Here is a 23,024-nt window from a genome sequence, read left to right as displayed (position 1 = left end):
ATAACCATGTCATAAATGTGTCATGGCAGATGGCATAAGCTGTTATGAATTGTCATGACAGAGTTTATACAGTAATATAATATCATGATGCCATTGCCTATGACTGCCATGACATATGCAGAGAGTTTTTCAGCCATGCTAATTAAACATTATGAAAATAAATAATAACTAAGATGACACTGTTAAATTACTGGGCATAATCTGTTATGACCACTCATTACACTGTATGATATTTGTCATGACATAGCATGATTATGTCAATGTTATGAAGTGTTATCTTTTGTATCTTCTATAATGTCCATTGCATCTTCTTCAATGCCTTCTTATTGCAAAGCAAATGTAGGTCATTACAGTTCAATAAAATCTTGGGAATTTTTCAGTTTTCTTAATCTTACATTATCCCTCCAATGCAGTCCAAATGCAGTCGATTTGCAGTGTTTCAGTGAGTAGGCACCAGTATACCATTTCCACATAATCGCCCTTACTAATGATCCTGCTCCTTATCTAAATCCATTCCAAATGGACCAGCGGCTTTCACAGTGCATTTGAAAGTGATTTGAGTCTGATGGTGTCCTGATTCTGCAGTTCGTGAGGTGACTGATGGACAGGGTGGCATTTAAAGAGTCGTTTGATTTATGCACATGCTGGGAAAATAGTTTTATGCATATTTCACCGCATTTAGGATTAGGGTTAACTCTTAGAAATTGTGAGAAGTAGCAAAAACATGGTGAAATTTGGTAATGTGTATGTTGGATCTGTAGCTCATTGAATTAAGGATGGATGGATATGTAGGTGGATGGATATGTAGGTGGATGGATATGTAGGTGGATGGATGGATGGATGGATGGATGGATGGATGGATGGATAAGTAGGTAGGTGGGTAGGTAGATGGATGGATGGATGGATGGATGGATGGATGGATGGATGGATGGATGGGTAGGTGGATAGATATGTAGGTGGATGGATGGATGGATAAGTAGGTAGGTGGGTAGGTGGATGGATGGGTAGGTGGATGGATGGGTAGGTGGATGGATGGATGGATAAGTAGGTAGGTGGGTGGATGGATGGATGGATATGTAGGTGGATGGATATGTAGGTGGATGGATGGATGGATGGATGGATGGATGGATGGATGGATGGATGGATAAGTAGGTAGGTGGGTAGGTAGATGGATGGATGGATGGATGGATGGATGGATGGATGGATGGATGGGTAGGTGGATAGATATGTAGGTGGATGGATGGATGGATAAGTGGGTAGGTGGATGGATGGATGGGTAGGTGGATGGATGGGTAGGTGGATGGATGGATGGATAAGTAGGTAGGTGGGTGGATGGATGGATGGATGGAAAGGTAGGTGGATGGATAGGTAGGTGGATGGATAGGTAGGTGGATGGATGGATGGATGGATGGATGGATGGATGGATGGATGGATGGATAAGTAGGTAGGTGGGTAGGTAGGTGGATGGATGGATGCATGGATGCATGTTGTCCTTTATATTGTGGGTAAATTTGATAAAGAATGGAATAAAAGAAATAGCCTAAAATGATTTGGAAAAAAAAAATCTGGTTCCATTGACTTACATTAAAAGTAATTTTTTTTAGGTTTTGTTCCAACTTCAGTGATATATAATTATTATTAGTTATGATGAATTACAGTCATATTTTAGTCACAGAAATACATATTTAAAAGAAATGTAAAAATTATTACTTGTACCTTTGGAGAGAAGTAAATTGAGTGTAATTGTAATTGTTATTTAATGTGTAACTACTATGGAATTACATATGGTTAAACTCAAACACTGCCAACCATACTTATTTCTACCTTCTGTAAGTTGCACAGCACTGGGTTGATTCACCCCAGACATCATACTTCTGCATCAGATATATTCTGACATGTACAATAGGATCCTAGCAGCTCACATCTTTATGGATTCCCTAGTGTTCTGGGAAAAGGAGAGAAAAAAAAAAAGATTAAAGAGGGAATTTCTCTTAAAATCCTCCTCACCATCCAGAATGTTACATATAAGATTTTTCAGGAAGATTTCATTGAGAAATGTATTTATTTATTTTTTCCCAACTTCAAAATTTTACATCTAACCTGGCTACAACCTGAAACTTGCAGCTGCTGGAAACAAACCCAAACTAAACCTGAAACCTAGACCTCGAACTCTAGGATTCTAAGACTGAGGCCTTTCCATGGACTGGAAAGCCTATTGGTAATTATACTCTTATGTCAGCTCTAAAATATCAGATGTACACACATATGACCACACATATTAACTGAATTCTCTGTTAATGTGCCCCATTTTTAAAACCATTGTGGAATAATCTATGTTGCTTGGCAACCATAGCTTGCTTTTGATGAACTACATCTCAGGAACTGGCTCTGTAGGGGTCCACTTAGGGCTTGAACAGTGGCCCACAATGTGCTGCCTGCACAGTGACCATGGCAAATGATTTTAGTCCTTGGCCCCTAAGTGTTGGCCCTGCTAAAGCAACCCTAACTCAGCCGTAAATGAGGCTTTTGTGTGGGTTTGTCCAAGTACACAGCTCGGTGGGACACATTCTGGAATGGCAATGCAATCCCAGTTTGGTCTAGCCCACGCTGAGCCCATGCTAGTTTTGTGTGGGCTTGCCCAGCTCTGTACTGCCCACAGTCAGTCTGCAGTGGGCCGTCTTATGGAATGGCAGTGCGTTTTATGTGTGGGCTAGCCCTCACAGGACCTGTGTGGTATGTGTGTAGGACTAGCCAAGCCCATACCACCCACCGTGGGTAATTATTACTAATAATAAGTCAAATAATTTATTCAAAATCAGTTTATTTCATGTTTAAAGAAGCAATATGGATTGATTTGTGTCCAACAACACTTCATAACCAGCTTTTGCATACTTGCTATACGACTGTACCTTGTTTTTTCGGTAGCTCATAATATTAAGACTAGTAAACTGTAAGCACAGTACTTATAGCACAATATTTTACCTAACAAGAAATGAAAAGATGATTTAACATCTTTTGTGTGTGAGTGTATATTGACAAAATACTGGACTAGGCTAAGGACACTGACGCCCTCTACGGGAAGGGCCAAAGTTGTCTCTATTTTCGGAGGCGCCTGAGGTCCTTCAGCATCTGCCGGACTTTGCTCAGGATCTTCTATGAGTCTGTGGTGGCGAGTGCTGTCCTCTATGCTGTTGCATGCTGGGGAAGCAGGCTGAGGGCGGCAGATGCCAACAGACTCAGCAAACTGATCCACAAGGCCGGTGATGTTGTGGGTGTGGTGCTGGACTCGCTGACGGCCGTGTCGGAGAGGAGGACGCTGTCTAAGCTGAAGGCCATTATGGACAATGGCTCCCACCCACTCTATGACACCATGATGAGATACAGGAGCAAGACTCCTTCTACTGAAATGACCACAGAGCGCCACAGGAGGTCATTCTTACCTGTGGGCATCGAACTCTATAACTCCTCCTTTGTGTGATGCACGAAGTGTGGCTCATCTGTGCAGAACTCAATACCAAACTGTTCATATGTGTAATAATAATAACTGCGTGCAATAACTTTAACTGTTTTATACAGCATGTCTCATGTTTATTATCACAGTCACCACCACTTTACTGTATTCGTAAGAATTTAAAAGTGCAAAAATTGCAAATTTCTCTCTGTTGTTTTAAATTATTAAAGCGTTTTATTCTTCTACATGAATGGTTGTAATTGCAATAACTGCAATTTCCCTCTGGGATCAATAAAGGATTCTGAATCCGAATCTGAATCTGGCTTTGACTGTTATATAAAGACCATTTGAATTGGGATAGACTTTGGAAAGACACAGATCATTGATAGATTACACTGTAGGCAAATTAACCTTCGAAATCTTCTTTAACTTGTTCTTTTTTTCAGGGTCCCAAACATTTATGTAAGCATAAAAATAATAATGAAGAGATTTCCGAAAAGTTTGATTTATTTGGACCTGATTGAAACCCCCAGCCAGAAGATGACTGAAGCCTTAACCCTCTTTTCGGCCACAAAGCAGATGTGCATATTTCAGAAAAGTGATAGAAAAGATGTAAATCCGTATAGTGCCCTGTTCCAACATTGACATTATGATCTTCCCAAAGGCCCTTAGCTCCACAGGATGCTAATAAACAAACCACACATTCACACCCCCATTCCCAGCATCTGAAACCCACTGCATATAACACATTATAGCTGGAGTCTCTAAGATCCCACACCGAAGATTTCTATACATTTTTGTAGCGCATGGATGACGTCACCAACTTTAAACCGTCATTAAGCATCAAGCCGATAAAACAAAGGTTAGCATGCAGTTGAATTCTTTGAAGATCAGCCCAACCCTGCAGGACCCCGAGTTAAAAACAAGAGCTCCTATAAAAACGTATAGTTTATGCCGCAGATTCTGGTAAATCATTGATTAAATGATAAAGGTTAATTGTTTACTACAGCAAGCTAAGGCTCTAATCTTAGCTATAAGTCATTTTTGCCTCAGGCTATGGTAAATGTGGCAGTAATATCAATATCTGTGTCTGGAACCGAATGTAAATCTAGCAGTTTCCACCATCTGCACAAGATGGTTGTATAATCAGATTATTGGTGTCTATGTCAGACATTAAAGGAAATTATGCATGGCTGTGTTTCAGGGGTTTATCACTAACCTGACCCAGATCTACTCTAAGATAATTCCTTATCTTTTGCGAGGCAGATTATATTAAAATGTGAATGCAGGTATGATAAAACTACAGGCTTTCTCGCAGTTCACCTTGTTTAATTCGTTTGGTCAGTACAACAAGCCCCTAATTTTTCAGCCTATCGATCGCGGGACTGCGACGAAGGTTACACGGATTAAAAACGGTCTGCGTCCTAATGGCTTTAAAGAAACAGGATCAAGACCCTTTAAAAGACAAATATTTTTAGGCTATTGATTTTTGTGACAGCAATGATATGTCTAAAGGAAGGTAAAGGGAGATGGGAGGGGGTTGTTTTTCCAGTGCCCTTCGTCGATAGTGTGTGGACAAGAATTGTTAACGGAATGACAAACAGTGTTATGGAAGAAGTGGATTTGAAATGGAGCCTGAATATTCGGCTCTAATGAATGAACAAGGCTGCTGTCGAGGCCTTGGAAGCTGCACAGAATCTGAAGCTGCATTCAGTTGAGTGGCTTTTTTTTTTTAAACCTATTTCTTCCAGTCTACAATCAATGAATTGGTACTGCATGCTTTTCTGTACAAATACACTTCGCAGCACTTTCTAACGGTACCTTTGGAGTACAGTTGGTAAGGTGCAGTCCTGAAAAGCAACAGCAATGCAGGATTCTACTACCTGCTCATTTCATCCCTTAAACACACAGGACCCATCAGCTTGTTTGCATTGTAGATGATGATAGATTGAATAATAAGCATGGAGTTACCAGTTTTGAGGAGGGTGCCCAAACTTAGTCAGTTACAAATGACTATATTTCTCTCTAACTGTAATGGACTTGTGATATTTCTTGAGTAAAAGAAGTCTTACTACTCTTTATTTAACTTCTAAGTTATGGGCAAAAATATTAGGACGTCAAGAGGCACCCACAAGAGCCTTTTTTGCCATCCCATTCTAATCCATACACAAAAATATAGAACCGTTCACCTTTTGCAGCCAAATCAGCTTCCACTCTTTGGGGAAGCTTTCTACAAGATTTTGGAGAGTGTCTGTGTGAATTTTTGAAGAGAATTTGTGAGGTCAGACAATGATTTTGGACAAGAGGGTCTGGCTTGCCCCAAAGTTGTTCTGTGGGGTTGAGGTCAAAGCTCTGTGTGAACCAGTTAATTCAACACCAAACTCACCCAGCCATGTCCTTACGGACCTTGCTTTGTGCACCGAGGCTCAGTCATGCTGGAACAGAAAAGGTTCTTCCCCAAATTGTTCTCATAAAGTTGGAAGCACGCAGATATTTCCCTGCTCTAGAACTAAGGGGTCTAGGCCAAGCCCTGAAAAACAACCCCATGGCATTATTATTCCTCCTCCTCCAAACTTTATAGTTGTCACAGTGCAGTCAGGCAGGTAACATTCTCTCCTGGCATTCACCAAACCCAGAGTCATCCATCAGACTGACAGTCACTCCACAGATCACTCCACAGAATATATTTCCAGTGCTCCAGAGTTCAGTGGCAGATTTGAACAAGATTTGAAAGTACCCATGGTGCTGCACACGATGTGTAAATTTCATGATGAATGAACGAAAAGAAACGACCCAAAATTACTAAATTATTAAAAGTTTGGTTCTATTGACTCACGTTCTAAGTAGAGCATGTTTTTACCTTCTTCTGTGAAGTTATCATTTTGGAGATGTGAGGTTTCAATCAGACAACAATGTGTGTGTATCTGTGTGTGTGTGTGTGTGTGTGTGTGTGTGTGTGTATATATGCACACTCCTCCACTACTACTACTTAGTTACAGTAGTACAAGCGCATTAATTTTCTGCGTTATTTTGAATCACTCATGGTTCTCAGGGACAACAGCTTGACGTGCACTTAATAAACCAACCCATTTCAAATGAACAAAATCAACCGCCTATGAAACTAATCATGCTGGAGACGAACGAAACAACACCTCCTACCTGCACATGTGGGAAAAAGTGCGTTTTACTCTCGATCCAAAATGTAATTCAATTCTAAAGCACTTGTTCGGTGATCAGGGCTTTTGCTTTGTCACTGAAAAGCAATCAGTGTTTGCAGGCGTGCAGTTTGAAATTGAATTTGCAAGGTATTGGTTTTATCTTTTAATTAGTTTTTTTTTTTTTTTTTTTTTCCCCCAAACTATCAAATTTCCTTTCTGAAGTGAGTTTGCCCCTTCAGTTTCAAAGAATGGAAAAGGCCAAGATGTGCCTGAGCACAACCGAATCAATGAAGGCTGGGGCAGCGCGTACCATCGCGCTGTTGTTGTTTATTCTGAGAGACGGCTTCATATTTCCCTGAAACAGGAATTTGTAAACCGATCGCTTTACTATTGATGATGTCTACGCTGCTACCAGACCGTTGGAGAGATTTAAGGCTCTTTTGATGAGTCAACAGCTTGCAAGTGCTTATTACATGTGTTTAACACCACACCGTCTGCTTAGCGCCGTGAGGTGGTTATTTATTACTAACAAATTGTTAAGTATCTTCTTTGTCTATGAAAGTAGTTTCACCCGGTTTGGACGCATCACCCAGTCTACACACAGATGGCAGACAAGCTAATATCATTTTTAAATCCCGTACACTTAAAAGCTTGCGAAGAGTCTGTCTAATATTGCTGGACTAGCTGAGTCACCGGGTGAGTTCTTTCTTCTGTGTGGTCCAGTTGAGAGAGAAAGGACAGAGTCATTATTCTGAGAGCTAATCTGGCTGTGGGATTTGGGATTTGGTCCTTGAGCTCAGCGCGTGACTTGGGCAGCTCCCATCCACTCATATCCTCACGATTGTTTGGAAGAAAAAAAAAAAAGATAAAGCTGGAGGAAGGACGGAAGGGGATTAGCCAAAGCCCTTTATTAAATATTGATAATGATATTGCTGTGGTTGCCACGGCAGCTGACAAGACCTTCTTATCGCTGCATGTTGACAGGAAAGTGTTTAGGTGTCTTGTGCATGGCGACCGCTTTGATTGGAAAATAAATAAATAAATCGATTTTGGAAGAATTTCTTTTTTTTTCTTTTTTTCCCTTCTTTGCCGTCTTTGTTTTTGTCTTACTTTCTCTTTGTCTTTGCTATTGTCTTCATCTCTTGCTCCATCATCATCAAAATCATCCTCACCGCCATCGTTTTGTCTCTGCCTATTTTGTCCTTGTCATCTTTTTTCTGTTGCTTCTTCCGCTGACTTACGTTCCCCTTCTTCTTTTTCACCTTTACCGTCTTTGTTTTTCTCTTTTTATGTTCGTTTTATTTGCCATTGTCATCTTTTTCATTCGTCTCTTCTTTGTGGTCTTCTTCTTTGTCTTCCTCATGTTCATCGTCTTCATCTTCTTCTTCTTCTTCTTCTTCCTCATGTTTTACTTCTTGTTCTTGATTGTCTTTTTCGTTTTCTTTGCGCTCGTCTTCTTTGTCATCATTATCAACTTGTTCTTCTACTTTGTGTTCAATTCATTTTCGTTTGTGTCTTTCTTCTTTTTCTTTTTCTTCTTTGTCTTTCTCATCATCTTCATCTTCATATTTGCTTTCATATTCCTTTTTTCTTCTTCATTTTCTTCCGTGTTCATCTTCATTTTGATTTCTTTTACTTGTTCGTTTCTCTTTTTTGTCTTTCTTGTTCGTCATTGTCATCATCATCTTCTTCAGATTAATCTTCATACTCCCCTTGTCTTCGTCTTCGTCTTCTTCTTCTTCAGTTCATTTTTGCTTTTTCTCTTTCAATTCCTGTTTTCATCTTCATCGTTGTCATCATGATTTGTCATCACCTTCACATTCATGTTCATTTTTATATCCTTCTCTTCATCTTCGCCTTTATTTTCTTCTGGTTTCATCTTCATTTTTTCTTTCATTTGTTCTTTTTTTGTCTTGCATCTTTTTTTTGTGTCACTGTCATCATATTTAGTTTCATCTCCATACTCATGTTGTTTTCTTCTTTTTCTTTTTCTCCTTCTTTGTGTTCATCTTCACTTTTGGTTCTGTCTTTCAATCTTTCTTTGTGTCTTTTTCGTCATTGTTTTCTTTTTCTGTCGTTATCTTTATGCTTTTTCACCTTGTTATTCATTGTACATTGTGTCAAAAGTTTTTATTTATTTATTTATTTGTTTATTTATTTATTTTCTCCTCTGGAGGCCAAGTGCTGACCTAAAAATATGACTGAAAAAAATCCAAAACGAGAGGAAATCCACAGTGATGCATTTCAGCTTTTCATTTCATTTATGTCTCTGTCTTTCTCTTCTGTTCTAGATTTGTCTTTTCATTGTCTTCATGTTCATCTTCTATCCCATCATTATTTTTCTTAATCATGTTTTTTTCCTCGTCATCGTCTTCATCTTCATATTTGTTCTCATATTCCTTTTTTCTTCTTCATTTTCTTCCGTGTTCATCTTCAATTGTATTTCTTTTACTTGTTCGTTTCTCTTTTTTGTCTTTCTTGTTCATCATTGACATCATCATCTTCTTCAGATTAATCTTCATACTCACCTTGTCTTTATCATCTTCTTCTTCTTCTTCATCTTCTTCTTCTTCTTCTTCTTCTTCTTCTTCTTCTTTCATTCTGGCCATGTGCCATCCATCTCCTGTTCTCTGTCCTCTTTTCTTTGCTCTGTTTAAAACCCGTGAGCTCAGACTGTGTGTGACAGAGATGTATGAACGACTCCTTCATTTAACATTCATTAGGTGCTCTGTGAGTGCCTAGCAGAACAAGACCCTGTAATTTGATGCAGGGGTTTTTGGGTTGATACCTCATTCCTTTCAAATGATTTCCTTTCCTTTTGCCTTGTCTTGACACATTTTTAATATATTCTTTTAAGTAGTAACTTCTAAGGGGATAGAACAAACCTTCACCCAACACATCTTGACAAAATGCTACAAATCGTAAGTAAGTATTGCCCCCATGACCTGCTTCTATGTCTTCAAGAGCCCTGATTAGGCCTCTGTGGGTCACTTCATAGATATTCTTTTCAAACAGATATTGGAGACTAAAACTATAAATGTTGGTAGAAATAGCAGTGAGCTATATTTGACAAATATTGCTGTCCTTGTGTTGTCTATTTCATCTTTTTTATCTTGACATGGTCACCTTTGTGGAGAATTGTGAACTGTTTTCCCAGCAGGGGGGGTCCCTCTCCTTTCCTTTTACCCCTCATTGCTCACTAGCAGCTCAACAACGAGCCAAAAGCCAATAGTAAGTAATGCAAGTTGTCTCCTGGTGTAGGGGTGTTGTTTGGCACATGGATATTTGATGATATTTTGGGTTATGACATTCTCCTCAGAGTATTTCCTTTCCTTTTTGACTTGTCTTGACAGCTTTACATATTTTTTTCATATATTCCTTTAACTAGGAACTTCTAAAGGGGTAGAACAAACCTTCACCCAACACATCTTGACAAAATGTTATAAATCATAACTCTAGTAAGTCAGTATGGAGTTTTATCATGTTTTAAGCCGATATTCCAGCCATCGTGTGAATTTCTTTTCCTCCGGAGGCCAAGTGCTGACCTACAAACATGACTGACCTCAGGTAAAGCATTCCAAAAATCAAAAAGGAGAGGAAATCCACACCAACACACTGCAGTCCTTAGAATTATCTCCCATATTTAACAAAAAATGTAACAAACTGATGTTTTCCCAATAAGCCTTGCTTGTTCTTAGTCTTGTAAAAGCAGACCTTGAATGTGTTGAGCTACATTGATGGATATCAACGTTTCAGGGAAGCCATATTTTCTTTCGACAGTGACGGAATGTCATAAATTCTGTCGCAGACCGTCTGCTTGAGCTATTTCTCTCTTTTGGCCAAGTGGACTGAGGCTCTACTCCACACTGCCTGTTTACCACAGTGTCCGTCTGTCATTATGTATCCTCCACATGAGCCTTTTGTTGTCTTTTGGCTTTGCATTAGTTGTTATCTGCCGTGTCTTCTGCGGAAGATAGTCCAGTCCCCCCTGGCCAGGCTCAGCGCTATGTGCTGGCCGTCTGCGCTATCAGCCGTGAACACATTGCCCTGGAAGCTGGCGGGCCGCAGGTGGCCACCGGCCATCTCACATGCTGAAGGTTAGTGAGAGAGAGCTGATAACTGCTGTTTACAGCCAGGCACTCTCACCATCACTGCGGCTCTCTCTCACACAACTTCTATACTTATGAGCCAGAGATGTGTCACATAGACATGAACATGACTCTTGTAGTAAATATTGGTATTGTAGGTGCTGTAATGTTATACATGGAAATCCAGGCATATGCAGGACTTTATTGTAGTTAATTTATTTCAGCTGCTACTACAAAGTATATGGGAACAAATTGAGTATCACATGATTGTATTTGAGAATAAAATATAGCACTAGTGTTTATTTGGTACAAATAAACAGACAAAATTATCTGAGGTCTGGCTTTGGTGGGTGGGTGGTCGGGGGGGTGGGGGGGTGATGGGGGTGATGGGTTTGGGGATGCTGGGTGATGGACTTGCTCAAACCTTGTAAATGACCAAGAACTGGTTGTGCATCCAAATGTTGATTACACACTTCTATAATTTAAGCCTTTTGCACATCTGATTGGTTAATTCCACAGAAGCCTTTGTGGTCTGTGGGTTGCAACAGTTTGGGCACCCCTGATGAAGGAAAAGGACTGTTTTATTCTATGTTTTCCAGTTTTGTTGAAATTCAATGATAACTCAGCTGCCAGTTACCCCAAGGCTGAGAAAAGACCCCAGTCCAAATGAAACCATAGACAAGACAGAGACTGCTTATTTAGGGGCTTGAGACTGGACTTGAGTACTACAACACTAGTCCATGCAGTTACCTAATGAGACGGCTTGAGATGTAGGCCTGGGATTTAAGTGGTGAAATTGCAGAAAGTATATGTAGATTATATGCATGTTGGTGCATCCCTGCTTGAATGTGTAGCAGATTATCCATGTTTGCATGCAGCCTAATAATCCATTGATAATCTGAATAATATCTTAACAGAGTACCATGTATACACCTCAATCAGAATAGGCTAGTTGGAACATAATTTCTATCTGATTGAGCGATCTGGGTAGTCCTGTGGATAATCTGTTAAATATAAGAGTAATAATCATGTCAACACTCGTATCTGATTATATTCCCAGTTGGAAAGTTTAAGTGTGTTTGCATCAAAGTGAAAGTTTATACTGTTCAACATGGCAAGAGCAGAAACTGGTCTGCAGAGGAGATGAGCTTTAAAAGATGGGGGTGGGACGGGCGTCCAGCTTATGTGTCTCAGATCACGACGTCTTCCTCTCGGGCTTCTTTACTAAGGACATGTGAAGTACGTTTTCCTGAGCCTGGCATCATTTTAAAGCATAGTAAAACACAATCACTGCTCACTGCTGCTCATCTACCTCTGGACTCGTGATGCTGATGATCATGGTAACGTCTACACTAAGTAGTCCTCTACTTGTTTTGAATCAGATAGTGAGCATGTAAACCGAGATTTTTTTATATGAGACTGTTGAGCAGAGTGACCTCAGTCTTAACCTGTAATCATAATGTATTCAATCAGATTTCCAAAAATCTTTGCATTTAAACAAAGCCATTGTTTTCAGTGTGTCTGCTCTGTCTGTGTGAGAAGGGTAACAATTTTTTCTATTGTATTGCCATTTAATGTTTGCAGTCACACGTTTACTATTATTGTTTTTCTCTGCATATAACTTGGAAAATTACAAAAGACAAAAGAGCTGAGATTTTCTGTCTCTCTTTTTGCACACATACACAGACAGAGTCTGACAGAAGCTTACATGGGCACATATTGTATACTGCAATGGCATAATAGACTTGCCTGGGGGGATATGTGGTCAAGCATTTGTGTATTGATTCCTGTCATAAGGACACCCAAGATTTATAGCTCCCTGGATCAGTGGATTCACTGTGGATGGGTGCCATGTGTTGGTAAGATTTGCAGCCTTTTACACTTCATAGAAGCTTTTAGTGGGTTTCTGTGAACTGCTTAGCATTCAGAGAGCCATATTCTAGGCTTAATACAAAAAAACACCGAAAACAGTTCAAATCGATGTATTATTATTGCTAATTTTCAAAACAGGGATTCTTTTACCTGCAATATGTCTAGCATTACCCCCATATTCATTTTTCTACTCTTAGCTATAAGCCTTAGTCAAACTGCCATGTGATGACTTGCAGTGCCCACTCTAAAAAACATGCTGAAGTTACCGTCACTCACTGGTGGAGTGTGTTTTTAGCTTGATTGCAGGCTAACAACTCAACCTCATCATTTGAAACCAACTCTGTAATTTCAGCCTTCAGATTTTCATACATGATTTAATTTGTTGGAGTTTATTTGAAAAAGAACTCTGAAGGAGAGCCTAAAAATACCAAGGGTGCTGTTCTAGTGCAACTGAAAGGACTTTAAAGGTTTTGTGATTTATTCCCATTTGATAACAAGAAATCCTCATTAGTATTTTATTGTATTTATCGCTGTTGTCAGAAGAAAACCTCGTCTCTCAAAATGACTTTTCAGGAGAAAGAAAAAACATGCTTTACTTTCAATGTAAGTCAATGGAACCAGATGTTTATCCAAGTCATTTTGAGCCGTTTCTTTTGGTGCATTCGTCATGAAATGTAAAAGCAACGTAAAGGGCAACAGACGTTTTCAAATGATGTCAAAAACCTGAAAAAAATCCCAAAATGGAATGAGTGTCCACTTGTCAGTCCACCTTGTAGATGTAAAGTCAGAGATGATAGCTCATCTGCTGCTGCACAGTTTGTGCTGGCCATCCTCTAGTCCTTCATCAGTGGTCAAAGGACGCTGCCCACAGGACTCTGGATATTTTTGGTGGACTATTCTCAGTCCAGCAGTGACATTGAGGGGTTTAAAAACTCCAGCAGCACTGCTGTGTCTGATCCACTCAGACCAGCACAACACACACCAACACAACACCACCACGTCAGTGTCACTGCAGTACTGAGAATGATCCACCACCCAACTAGTACCTGCTCTGTGAGGGTCCATGGGGGTCCTGACCACTGAAGAACAGGGTAACAAAGTATCAGAGAAACAGATGGACTACAGTCTGTAGCTGTAGAACTACAAAGACCAGCTATACAGTAAGTGGAGCTGATAAGATGGACAAAGGGTGTAGAAACAAGGAGGTGTTCCAAATAAAGTGCTATGTGTATAGCACAATATACATTATACATAACCAACAACTAAGACTCAACAAAAAAACAATCCCTGCCGATACCTTTTGAGAACTGAATTCCATCGAACTACGCTGGGAGAATGATAATCATCCCATTCTGATGCTTCTATTCCTGATGGCACATATACATTTAATAAATAAATAAATATCCCACGCTTATTTTAAATTCTGCACCGTATTTCCACTATTGTTCCAATTGTCATGCGACCGTACATTTCACACATACCTACCGAACGTCTTTCCCTGAAATAGGCTTAGGTTGTGTATGTGAGACAGAGTGGGAAAGAAAAGTGTTGGAGTACCTATAAAGTGGGATATTATAGTAAGTGCCAGGTGTTCTGGTTTGAGTGTGCTGAGAGGTTGAGGTGATTTCTCTAAAATGGACCGTTTTTCTTTCCAACACGAGTTTGCTAACTTCCCAACGAGCTGAAGTTCCCTTTCGAAGTAACAGTGTTTCTCGGTGTTTCTCGGTGTCAGTGACTCTGTCAGACATTAGTCTCTTGATAAGCACTGCGGTTGCCTGTCGAAAGTTCTCATCGTTTTAGAAACGCCATCTAAAATTATAGTCTTAGTGTGTCGTTTTTGCGTGCCGTATCCAACAAATGCCCAAGCCAATTCCGGCGCAGTACCATATCACAGCACTGTGGCCCTTTAACTGTTTTTAAAGCTTGAGCTTTGGATTGTGGGAGAGTGGGCAAGAAAAATGTTTGAGTGCCTTCGAGCAGGGTATGAATATAAGTGCCAGGTGTGCTGGTTTAAGTGTGCTGAGGAGAGCAACGCCACTGGGGCTTTTCAGGCTCAAAAGTGTACTGAGCATCTGGAATAGTCCACCATGTACACTGCAACCAGTGAATAGCAGGCAGGGGGGTGGAAAAAGGTAGAAAAAACTCATTACTGAAGTGGTACAAATAAAGCTGCCACACATTGAGCAGATTAATGATGGGTTTATGTGTGGTTGGTTAGCAAAAATGCCGACGATGCATTGTTATGAAGAGTGATGGGCATTTTTAGTAAATTTGTGGTCGAGTAAAATTCTTTGACAATCTCCATGGACATTGAAAGGAACATGGCTTTATTTATATATATATATATATATATATATATATATATATATATATATATATATATATATATATATATATATATATATATATATATAAAACATAATATATTATATATTATTATATACAGTTTTTGCTAGGTTGAAGGACGAGGCATGCATGGGTCAGTCATGCGTGAGGTGAGTTTTAAATTGTTGGTTTTTCTTATTTGGTTCTATTTGATGTGAATATCATTTTTCCGGTCATATGGTGGTTAGATGAGGAGCACTGAGCTGATAACTGAGCCGGTAAAATTGTGCAGTGCTGGAAAAAAAAAAACACCTGGTGGGTATCTGGACAACAGGTCAGTAACAATGATGAAGAGGGGCTCATCACTCTGAGCCCCTCCTAATTTAGAATTTTTTAAAGGCACTCATTGTTACCTTTACACCAGAAATAATTTTTTAAAAAGGCAGGCGTTTAGATTTTTTTGAAAAGTTTATTGAAGTATTGATTTTTTACAGCTTTTAAAGTGGTTGATCACTTTTTAGTACCAGGAATCCATGATGCGCCTCATGCTCATGAACCTCATGTTGCCCCAGTCCCTGAAGCTCCTGTAGTGTCCGGGTCCGAAGTACCACATCTTGCCTCTGTAGTTGGGCTGGTCGTACATGAGCCAGTGTCCGTCCATGACGTGGCAGGACATGCAGCCGTGGGACCAGTGGTAGCGGTCCATGAAGGACTCGCAGTCGTCAGTCATCTCCATCATCTGGCCCATGTAGTTCTCCCTCTCATAGACCCTCATTCTGTAGGGTCCGCTGTACTGTTTGAGGAAATAAAGATTTAGGTTTGAATCTTACATTTATGGCGTTTGGCTGATGCTCTTATCCAGAGCGACTTATAGTTTGATGATTTTACACAGGTGGGCGAAGGTGGTGTTAGGAGTCTTGCCCAAGGACTCTTATTGATATAGTGTAGGGTGCTTGTCCAGGCAGGGATTGAACCCCAGTCTACAGCGTAGAAGGTAGAGGTGTTAACCACTACACTACACCAACCACACGTCTTTTTGGTCAAGAATTATCGACATATGTTGAAAACAAAGGTCTGAGTGTTAATGTTTTCACATTTGGAACTGTTCAAATGTATTGATGCATAGCGATGGTCAGATATTCACATCCTTATGGGTTGCACCCATAATATTGAGCAGTCTTACCATGGGAATCATGCGGCAGGACTTGATCCAGCTGTTCATTCCCCACATGCTCATATAGTCAGCGTAGTCGCCCCTCCTGATGAAGTACTGGTTGCCCATGTAGTTGGGGCGGTCGTAGACCATCCAGCAGCCGCTCTCCACCCTGCAAGAGTGGCAGCGGCTAATGTAGGAGGACATATCGGAGCAGTCGCTGCTGCATTCCCAGGAACGTCCCATGAAGTTCTTGTCCTCGTAGAAGATGATCTGTCAAAGAGGAGCGAGCACAACATAAATGATTGGAGAACAGTTCAATCGCACAGTTCTTTGTGTCCCCTGTTGGCCTGTTCAGCTTACCTTGCCCATCATTTTGGCGGCTTTGGTTGTTGTTGTTTCCAACTGAGCTGTTTCCAACTGGTGACTGACACACTCTGCTCTGGTGTAACCCTTGCATTTATACCTGACTGGACCCAAAGGATATTCGCCTCCTATTGTCCAAAGCCCTGACCAAGCAGACTAGTACAGAGGCCCACAGTGAGCTGAAGTGCTTTCATCTCTATTCCATGTGACTCAGTCTCCAGAAGACTTTTGAATGGATCCTATGAGCGATAACAATGCAGCGGTGTCTGTGTGTTTTGTTCTGGTCTTTACATTCCACAGGGTTTCTACCATCCGTGTTTGTTAACCGTGAATGAACTTCACGTGTCCTCCAAGAATACCCGCTTTGTTTCTTTACTAGCCAGCTGAATGAGAAATGCACCTACATCACAGGGTTTCTTCATTCGCTAAAAAGGCCAATAAAGATCGCTTTGTCAGAGAGCAATAACTTCATGCATTGATGCTCTTTTGGACCCTTTATGTGCAGTTGAAGTTAGACCCTGACTGACAAGCTTTTTTGTTAGTGGTGCAGATTTTAAAGTGCATATCACTGCTGTCAGAATAAAACCTCATATCTCCATTTTTGTTGTTTTTCAGTTTGTGACATAATTTGAAAATGCCTGTTGTCCTTTACACCATGTGCAAAGTTCACGATGAATGGACCAAAAGGAGCGACCCAAAACAACTCGGAAATAATTCTGGTTCCACTGACTTTAATTAAAAACAATGATTTTTTTCCTTCTCCTGTAAAGTTGCTAATTTAGACAATTTAACGTTGAACGGTGAGATTTTATGGCCAAAAGTGTAACAGTTTTACAGCTCAGTGACTAATATGATGAGTAGTTGCTATCTGTGAACTGTCAAAGAACATTGTTAGTTCTCAATTGTCTAATTAATTGTGCACAGAAAATATTCATCTTGTAAAATGGGATGAACCTCTTGGCGGTTTTGTTGGTTTCTGTTAATTGGCTCCTAATTTTCTCAATGTTTTTATTTATTTATTTATTTATTTATTTATAGCTGTCATATGCAGACTCTGAACATGTTATCTTTCAGTTAAAGGTTTTGTTTGAGTGCATCTTACAGATTTTCCTTTTTTATTTTAATCAGGATATTTCATTAGTTTATCCTGTATTGTGGTAGCAAATGTAAACACCATAGCAGTGTCTGCAAAAAATAGCATAAAAGTATAAAATCTTTCATATTCTTTGACATTTGTGGCTGGAATATGAAATAAGCTACACTTAAAAAAAAAAACTAAAGCTTTAAGTTTTCATAATTGGCAGGTGTTGGTTGTGGTGCAGGAACATGGCTTGTCTCTAGTGAAATAAACTGAAAGAAAGCTGCTGTGACATTAAATTCCTGTGAAACTGACTGAGACATTGGAATAATGTAAACTGAAAGCACAGTGTTTTCTGCATATAGCCAGAAGCTTCTCACAAACAGGTGCTTCATTAGTGTTTTTATTTTGTCATTAAATCTTTTGCATCATTCTTACATTTGATTTCATTCACAGAGTCACGCCTGTTTTTAATGCACTGCCTCCTGATGGCCCAAAGATCACGGCCAGCTAGTACTGGTGTTCAGTCTTGTGCCTTACTTGTAGAGATTCTCCAGATTCTCTGAATCTTTTAATGATATTATGTACTGTAGACAGTGAAAAGCAAACATCATTTGCTAGTTTATTTGCTGACATTATTCTTAAATTGATGCACTATCGAGTTAATTTTATCCTGTAGGTTTCTGGGATAAACTTCACCCTTGTATCTGAGCTTATATATGGAAAGGCAAGAAACCTCAAACGTGTTATTCTTCAGCGTAATAAAGCAGATGGAGGACTTTCTGTTCCTAATTTTAATATATATTATTATTCCTTTGATCTTCGTCCATTGTCAGTAAAACCACAACTGTTTGGCACAAACCCTCCCCAATTTTTCACAACTATGAATTGCTTACTGCCAATAAGCCTTTCTTTTTAAGTTAAGTGATACTTTTTTAATCCCACAACTGGGGAAATTCCACCTCCGTGTTTAACCCATCCGTGAAGTGAAACACCACATACACACTAGTGAATACATACACACACTAGGGGGCAGTGAACACACTTACCTGGAGCAGTGGGCAGCCCTATCGACGGCGCCCGAGGAGCAGTTGGGGGTTAGGTGTCTTGCTCAAGGACATCTCAGTCATGGACTGTTGGCACTGGGGATCGAACCGGCAACCTTCCGGTCACAGGGCCAGTTCCCTAACCTCCAGCCCGAGGAGCAGTTGGGGGTTAGGTGTCTTGCTCAAGGACACCTCAGGCAATGGTCTGTCGGCACTGGGGATCAAACCGGCAACCTTCCGGTCACGAGGCTGGATCCCTAACCTCCAGCCCATGACTGCCCCCTAAATGATGCGCTGTGCATTGGCCGGGAGGCCGGGTTTTTCCTCAATGGCAACAAAAGGGAATATATGTTCTGGATGACATCTTTAATGATTCGGGACTTCAGACGTTCCGAGACTTGCTCGCATTTTATAGTATACCAGGTTTTTCATTTTTCCTCTGTTTGCCTTCATGCAGCCATGAAGGCATACTGTGTTCCTTGGCACTGCACTTTGCCTATACACTCATTGCATAAACCGTTCATTGCCAACATGGGGACCAAAGGTTGGGTGTCCAAAGTTTATCTTATTATGCTACACGCTGTATATAAACCTTTAGGTCTACAAACCATTTGGGAAAAGGCGCTAAAAAGTGCCCAAGGTCAAATCAATTGGCCTATTATATGGAATAACATCACGTCAGCCTCTGAGAATCCTAACCATCAGCTTATTCATTACAATTTCACAGATTCTATTTAACTCCCTGTAGACGCTACCATATGCTCCCTACTGCATCTCCTCTTTGTCCTGATGGAACTTATGGTACACTTTTACATATGTACTGGGAGTGTTTAACTGAGTGTAAGTTTTGGACTAAGGTTTCTTTTATATTATCAGACATTCATGCTTCATTTGTTGCTATGTATCTTGTTGCTTATTGTATTTTGTATTACACTGGAGCACTATCTAAAATATCTAAAAATAAAAATCCCACAACTATTTGATCGCAAAAGAAAAAGTGTTGCACTATCATCATGTGATCATGCAGTCTTTCCAGAGTGATGAGCCCCTCTTCATCATGGTTACTGACCTGTTGTCCAGATATCCACCAGGTGTTTTTTTTTCCAGCACTGCACAATTTTCCGGGCATTTTCATGCCCCCATCCCAACATTTTTGGAACATATTCTTGGCATCAAATTCAAAATGGGCAAATATTTTTCAAAAGCCAAAATTTCACCATTTGAAATGTTGTCTTTGTACTATTTTCAGTGAAATACAGGGTTTAAATGAGTTGCTCATCATTGCATTTTGTTTTTATTTACATTTTGCACAGCATCCCGATATTTTTTGGAAATGGGGTTGCCATTGCACAAGGTCAATTTACAAAATCCTCAATTTTGAGCGGAATGTCACTGAAGCCAGTCACTGGTGTTACACTGTATTCATATAACACCAGTGACTATAAGATATATTTGGAATGAAGTTCTTCTTTTTGCATATATGCAATAATAGGTGGCGTCATTGGCCTGGGAAAAATTGCTTAGGCTATGTTTACACAGCAGGTAAAAGTGGCCCAAATTCGATCTCTTTCCTCATATGGGACACAAATGTGTCATTTTTGTGTCAGTGTGAACAGCAAAAATGCACTGAATCATTTTCAATTCCGATTTGAGGCGCTTTCATATGTGGCACTGATATCCGATCTGTATCCGATCCGATCTGCGGCAATTTGACTCTGAAGTCTGAACAGCCAGATCGGAATTCATGCGACTTTTATGTCAATTCCACTCGACATTCATCATCATTTCATGCTGCTGAGACTCATAAACATTTAGGCTGATGTTTTTGCCCCAAAAAATAGAAGAGACTCATCACAGCCGCTCCGTGTTTGAAGACGTTTCAAACCAAATGGCCGAACGGATGAAGTTCGGATCAGCCGATAAAGAACCTGAGGACACGAACCAAAGAAGTGGCCGTGACCAATTTAACACATTGTGGGTAATGAGCCCAGTTGTCAATGATTGAACTTCATGATCGCTCCTGCGATGCTGGCGAAGACAAAACTGAAGCTCTGGGAGTGACAAGCATTCACTGGCCATCATGACTGTTTACCTCCTCGTGATGCTCTGTTCTTTCGCGCATGCGGGTGGGTTTAGGAGCTGATCTGATCAGACCGATGTCGCATACAGACCACATTTAAAGGATAATGTGAACAGCCAAACAGAAAATCAGATTTGGTGAGAAAATCAGATTTGGGCCACTTTTACCTGCTGCGTAAACGTAGCCCTAATTTAGGAATTTTTTATGTATCCATCTGAATTCCCACTCCAAATGGAGAGTGACCCAAAAGGCTTAGGCATGAATAAATAAATAAATAAACGAGTAAATAAACCAAAGAAAAATCTCGCTGTTTTTAGGTCAGTATTCACATTAAAGCATTTGTGACATTGACCGTGTTTAGATCTTTGTACAAAAAAAGATCAGATGGGTTTTTTCTGAGCATCATTCCATCCACTGAAGCCGAGACGACTCTCAGGAGGATTCGATCTGTTCGTCAGAGGCTTTTGAACAAACTTGTGAAGCGAGTGCCAGCTCGGGGGCAAGCTGTCATTAAAGCACAAAAGGGAAATGCTAAATTCCAGGAAATTTTGGAATTATTACAAAGATTCTAGTTTTGACTCAAATATTTGAAGTGAAAGTGTAAATTTGTAATATTGAACTTTGCAGTAAATTACAAAGGAATGCAACATCAAGGCATTTTCATTGTGAGTCTAGTTCAGGTCATCCACAAATGAGGAGCATCATGTGCTTCCGGGAGCTGGTTTTGGATTGATTTTGATCCAAACTTCATTGTCTTTGATTGTGTTGAGAAATTAGATGCTAGCATTTCATCTGCAAAACTGGAGCAGATTCACTGATTACTGCATCCTTCTGTCATATCAATACATACATTAGTATATTCTGCTATTTTAGTAAAAGAGTCGGTCCCGTTTCGTATAAAGTGTTTCTAACTGTGTAATTACACATGAACAATATTTGCAACAACAGTGTAACTACTGATGATTTAGTCAGTGCTACAACGTACAACCTATGTAATTACTTCAATTTTGCCTCAGGTAATCACATAAGTGTATCTCTTTTATATGCTTCAAATTAGAAGTCTTTTCTAACAGTAAAAGTAATATTACGGTTATGTTTTACATAATTACTGTTTAATAACTGTTGTAACATGGTAACCTAATCACATCATATTGATTAATATCATTCAGTACCTATATAACAACTGGATAGGAACTTTCCTGCAGTGTAGAGTTAAAGTTACACTGTTCCAGTCTGAATACAAATGTAATTACAGTTAAGTGATCCTTTTTTAATCCCACAAACAGGGAAATTGCACCCATCTGTGAAGTGAAACACCACATACACACTAGTGAGTACACACACACACTAGGGGGCAGTGAGCACACTTGCCCGGAGCGGTGGGCAGCCCTATCCACGGCGCCCGGGGAGCAGTTGGGGGTTAGGCGTCTTGCTCAAGGACACCTCAGTCATGGACTGTCGGCACTGGGGATCGAACCAGCAACCTTCCGGTCACAGGGCCAGTTCCCTAACCTCCAGCCCACAACTGCCCAACTAAATAAACAATTGTTACTAATTTTGTGTAGTTATATGAAAGAGACTAGGATGTTACAGCTATTAAGACATATGTATAATTACATGCGGCAAAACAGAAGCTGAACTTCTGTAAACCACCTGTAACTGTGACCAAATCATTAGTAGTTACATTGCTGTTGCATATGTTGTTCTTATGTAACTACACAGTTATTAGAGACCATAATATAAAGTGGGACCCAAGAGCCAAATAACAGTGATACCATTGTTGTAATGAACAGATATTTTTGCATAACCATTATTTCCTCAGAGTAAGTACTGCTGACCTTCACAGTAAAAGTAGTAAGAAGGGTGAAACATGGCCATGGAAATCCAGCAGGACTACAACCCACTTGACAAAATCACTCGTGTTTCTAACGGAAGCTTCCGGATGTTGTTTTAATTTTTAATTTTTCACAGTCATCACCTCACATATACATCAAGGCGTTTGCAGGCAGACTTGTGTTCATTTTGGTTTAGTGTCATTTGCATACATGCAGGCATTAATTTGTTTGCAGCAATCAGCTAATAAAATCGTTTTATTTCTTATCTGTTGACACAAACAGCAGTAATTACAACACTGTAAACAGCATTCAAACAAAACTAATCTTCAGCCTGTGGAGTTCTACTTTCAGCGCCTCATTCACAGACACATCCATCCCCCCAAACATACACACCCACTGCCCCCCTTTTGCAATCTGCAGTCTCTAGTCCTCCCTGTGAGCTGTATGGTTTTAATTTGTAGTTAATTTCTAGTTAAGTTGGTCTTTAAGTACAAGTATAAAATTTAACCAACTTCTAAGACTGAACTTTGGAGATTCTTTAAAATGTCTTTTGAAAGTAAGTCTACCAAAAC

General features: G+C 40.0%; 2 protein-coding genes across 3 annotated transcripts in view; one reads left to right on the top strand and one right to left on the bottom strand.

Annotated features, from left to right (window-relative positions):
- The window catches only part of LOC108442885 (astrotactin-2), a 759,455-nt gene that overhangs the window by 51,140 nt on the left and 685,291 nt on the right, over positions 1–23,024 (top strand). The gene's annotated exons all lie outside the window — the stretch shown is intronic.
- Positions 15,412–16,422, bottom strand: LOC108443848 (gamma-crystallin M2-like). The gene is made up of 3 exons (XM_017724723.1): positions 16,411–16,422; positions 16,078–16,320; positions 15,412–15,687 (listed from the first exon to the last, which is right to left on the bottom strand). Exons 1-3 carry the CDS (start codon positions 16,420–16,422, stop codon positions 15,412–15,414), a joined length of 531 nt encoding a protein of 176 aa, XP_017580212.1.

Source organism: Pygocentrus nattereri, chromosome 23 (assembly GCF_015220715.1).
Source record: "Pygocentrus nattereri isolate fPygNat1 chromosome 23, fPygNat1.pri, whole genome shotgun sequence".
Classification (NCBI taxonomy): Eukaryota; Metazoa; Chordata; class Actinopteri; order Characiformes; family Serrasalmidae; genus Pygocentrus; species Pygocentrus nattereri.
Note: the sequence above shows the minus strand (reverse complement) of the source record. Positions and strands in the feature narration are given on the sequence as shown.